Source organism: Octopus sinensis, linkage group LG18 (genome assembly GCF_006345805.1).
Source record: "Octopus sinensis linkage group LG18, ASM634580v1, whole genome shotgun sequence".
Classification (NCBI taxonomy): domain Eukaryota; kingdom Metazoa; phylum Mollusca; class Cephalopoda; order Octopoda; family Octopodidae; genus Octopus; species Octopus sinensis.
In genome coordinates, this window is record NC_043014.1 from 20487793 (window position 1) to 20492740 (window position 4948).

Sequence of the window (4948 nt, forward strand, 5' to 3'; positions counted from 1 at the left end):
ATTGAAGAACGGCAGTAGCCCAACATGTTGTGTATGTCAACAAAAAAATGAAACCATTGATCATGTTGTCTCCAAATGCAGTCTTCTAGCCCCTACAGAGTATCTCAACAGGCATGATAGAGCTGCACAATATATTCACTGTGTAATCTGCAAAAACCTGGATTTGCTCCATGAAAAGAACTGGTGGGAACACAAACCACCTCCAGTGCTTGAAAATGACCACATCTCACTCGTCTGGAACTTCCCCATTCAAACTGACAGAAAGATAGATGCAAATAGGCCAGACATCATATTGAAAGACTTCAAACAAAGAACATGCCTCCTCATTTATATGACTGTCACAATCGATATCAACGTATCTGTCAAGACCTACCGAAAACTGAGCAAATATAAAGATCTTGAAATAGAAATCAGCAAAATGTGGAACCTGAAGACTAAAACAATACCTGTTGTCATAGGTGCCCTGGAAATGATAGCAAAAGGGGCTGATCGCTACCTAACTCAGATACCAGGAAACCCCAAAATGGCAGAAATTCAAAAGATAGTGCTCATGGGAACTGCTCATATCCTACGCAAAATACTTTCTATGTAATCTCAAGTTTTAAAACAAACATCATTTTCGTTTGGTTTTTTAGACATTCACTAATACAACACTAAATACAAAACTAAATATATGGCACACTAGGCAAAACAACAACACGAACTTCCAACCTGTTGTCTCTTGAGGTGTCTGGGTAGACTTGGAGCCAACTTGTACAAATATAAAGCAAAAGTCAAACATAGAATAATAATAATAATAATAATAATAATAATAATAATAATAATAATAATAATAATAATAATACAGAAACAATTCCTATTAGGCATGATAAAAAATATTCAAACAAATACATAACAAAACACCAGGACTTACAAATATATATAACATACAGAAAATTGCACTACTGGGCACTGCACACATCCTACGCAAATCACTTTCAATACAGTAACCAAAAGAGCATCACAGCAAACCATAACACATACCCAAGGCACACAGAGCCGCGCTCGGTATTGAAATGAAAGCACGCTATAAAAATAAAACTAATGAATAATAATAATAAAATAATAATAATAATAATAATAATAATAATAATAATAATAATAATAATAATAATAAAAATAATAATAATAATTTACACCGTTAAGGTATTACAAAAAGATTGATGACAGTGCATAACGATACAATACACGATGATGTGAGATTACATGTAGATGTGTAAAAAGAAAAGGGAAAAAATCTCACACAATGAGTAATTCTCCAAAATTGAAGACTTCCTAGAACTGTTCGTGGAAAGCCCCACAAAACCACGATCACCCTGACCACTAGACCAAGTGCCTTCTCCCCGTCTTCCTCTCACAATTTACAAGTCTTTGTTCAGAGCAGTCACGTTCAATCGGCCGGTCGCGATGTGTATTCGATTATATGAACCCGCACTCGACTGGTCCTTCATTGTATCAACCCTTAGAGGGGGTGAAAAGCAAAGTCAATCTCATCAGCGTTTGAACTCAGAACGAAAAGATTCATAAGAAATGGCCCTAAGCATATTTTTTCTGCCACTTTAATAGTAATAATTTGTTTCATGTGCACAGAATCATCAGAAAAGTATTATAGTTGAAGAGAACAGATAGCATGATGTTGCAGGCTGCATGCTGCAAGCCCTCTACTCATGCAAGACTCCATGATTTCCAACAAAATCTGAGTTAAAAGAAGGATAATAATAATAATAATAATAATAATAATAATAATAATAATAATAATAATAATAATAATGATGATAATAATAATAATAATAATAATAATAATAATAATAATAATAATAATAATAATAATAATAATGGCTTCTAACTTGGGTACAAGTCTTCAAACTTTTATTTTGCTTTGGAAGAGGGGAAACCGGGCGCTTCAATTGATCTCAGTGAGTGACTGTTATTGGACTCTGAAAAATATAATGCAAAGTTAGCATTAGCCAGACTCGAACTCAGAAACTATAAAGACTTCAAACTAAACGTTGCAATCCAGGAGCTCAATGCTGTAGCTTAACCTGCTAGACATAGCAGCCAGATTCCTTCAAATCATACCCTATCAACTTAGAGCAGGAATAACACATTGGAGAACCCGGTCTGAGATAAACATATGGGACTGTCAGAATGCCTTTGATCATAGGTCAACTTTGTTTATTCAAGATTAACCTGGGGCTAACTGACAAGTATGCATTTCCTTCGCACTCTGTTACTTTATCCTTCCGTTTCTTTATCTTTCTTTCTCTCTCTTACACTTTCACTCTCCATGTTTCTCTCTCCCATTCTCTGTCCCTCTCTCCCCCATACTTCTCTCTCTCTCACTCTCTCCTTCTTTCTCTCTTTGCTATTCTCTTACTGGTTTACAGCAGATTATGCCTATCTGAATGCTTTTTTTTATCAAATGGTTAATTTCCTCATTGTCATACAGAGACACAACTCGACACACAGTGTTTGAACGATTTTATAATATATTTGCCAGAAGGATGTATAATGAATGAAACGTTGCAAGTAAAGAATTTTTTAAAAAAGCAGTTTAAAATAATTTTAGTTGTGATTGGCAATAATCGCTATATCGATTTTACAACAAAAGCTACTTTTTTCTTTATTCTTTTGGGGAATTCTATGAATTTCTAAAAATATTTCAAAAACAGTTATCAACAGAAATAGCTACTGCTACTAACATAATAATAATAATGATAATAATAATAATAATAATAATAATAATAATAATAATAATAATAATAATAATAATAATAAAACTGAAGAACGTTCAACATGTTAAGGCGCTATAATATTGCTCTGAAACCAACCCGATCATATTAGGTATAAAACAACAAATGAAACAAAAAAAAAAAACACTGACAAAATGTTCAGCCATAACTGAATAAGTAATATAAAAAATTATTCTTATTTGCCACCAGTAAATAATGTATTACAAATGTTTACAATATGCAACATTCTCATAACACATGTAACACGATCACCAGAGTATGATTCAGTTTAACGACAAAAACTGCCTCTGTACTCACCATAAAACACAAGAAATGGAGAATAATCCAAATAGTACCCGTATTATTCATCGCATGTATAATAATCTGGATCAAACTACTCCAACACCAGAGGTGAGTGGATCGGTTCACTATAAGACTTATGATAATCTAAATAAAGAGTGAGAATTTACTCAAGTTTTGCAAATAAAGCCGAAAGTGAGAAAAATCATAAATGAATGTAGGTGGACTATGTTTCTCTTCTACGTGCTTATTGTACACCAGCACTCTACCCACAAAGCGAAGATACGATGGATATTCGTATAAAGTTTGAAAGAAAAATAAACCAGATCTAGATATATTGTTGAGCCCCTCCAAACTAGATAAGTTTAAAAGAAACAAAATGTCAGAAACCGAACTAACACAATAAAATGAAAAATTCATTATGGAAACACTAATAATGGTCAGAGAATACCTAACAACAATATAAGAACCTAGAATGAATTATACGGACGCAGAATTAACAAGTGCAGTACGAAATAAATAAATAACGAAGCGCGACAAACCTAACGCCTACGACTGCACAATAATGACTAAGAAGTACTAAACTAAAACTGCACAAACAAAAACATAAATGGAAAGAATTGGAAGCAGTTAGGAAATTAGGAAATCGATTTATCAGACTAAACAGACGACACTGTATCTCTAAAAGAAATGGAGAAACTACAATAATCGGAAACAGAAATAACCCGAATGTGGGACCTGAAAATAGAAACGAGCCCTATGATAATAGTGACTTTAGGTGTAATCAAGATATATGCGGACAAATTGGCGAAACCCCATAACTTACGAATGTGGACGCTATGACGAATTGAGGAACCTGTAGATTCAAGATCATCCTCATAAGCAGTCAATTTCCTATACAGAAGCATATACTAGGGAAATTCCATCTACTCTTGCTATTTTCGCAACTCTCATAAACCTCGAAAAAATTCACTTAGAAACCAGACCTTTGTCTCAACCTCATCTTTTTCATATGACACTGGAAGTCAACCAGGACTCTACCAAATTGGAAAGTGACTGTCCACAGACATTTCTATTTTGTCTATCACAAAATCCCTCTCACTAGCGTGAAAGAGAAAAAAACTACCTTCTCTGAACGATGGACTCGGTTGACAGCCGGTTCATTTCACATACAATATGTAGTTGTTCAACATAACTGCACAAGTTAGCAGACGCTGAAGGAGTCCATGCAGAATAGTTTCATCGGTCTGCATGCATCTCTGGCAGCCCAGCCTAACGGCACTTCTGTGCCTGCATGCATAAACTCAAACTGGAAGTGGCTCTGGTGGCGCTGCCAGCCCAAGGACTTCTGAAAGTTATCGACAATAGTCCCCGATCATTGAACGTTTCCGTCAGTGCCCGGATTCTTTTCAGAAAAGATTTTCACATTTTCCCATTACCAATCATTTTTAGATTGGTTGCTGGTGTAGTACTTCCACTAATGGTACAGTGGGTAAGAACCCCTAATGAAACGCTAAACATCAGGCACTGGACCTTTCTGTGTGTGTGTGTGTGTGTGTGTGTGTGTGTGTGGTGTGTGTGTGTGTGTGTGCGTGTGTATATCTGTCTCTCAAACAACCTCTCTCTCTCTCTCTCCCTAACACATATGTACATGTATATATACATATAGAGGTAGGTACGTATATATATGTATGTATATATGCATATGTTTTATCTATTAATTTGAGTATATATATATATATATATATCTTTATATAATAATAATATAATGACAACAAAAGAATGAGACCGCGATATTATATAAATAAGGATTTATATATTATATATACATTATATATATACATTTATATATATATATACATATAATATATACATTT

The 4948-nt window shown here is 34.2% G+C and overlaps 1 protein-coding gene across 6 annotated transcripts in view; it reads right to left on the minus strand.

Moving 5' to 3' along the window:
- Positions 1 to 1882: 1882 nt before the first annotated feature.
- Positions 1883 to 4948, minus strand: part of LOC115221577 — a 320490-nt gene continuing 317424 nt past the window's right edge. For all 6 annotated transcript variants that reach the window (XR_005002815.1, XM_036510764.1, XM_036510763.1 and 3 more), the window contains one exon: positions 1883 to 1976. Coding sequence is in view for 5 of the 6 variants with exons in the window: in XM_036510764.1 (XP_036366657.1) it covers positions 1967 to 1976 (10 nt within the window). In the remaining variant the exon portion in view is untranslated. The remainder of the gene's footprint in view (positions 1977 to 4948) is intronic.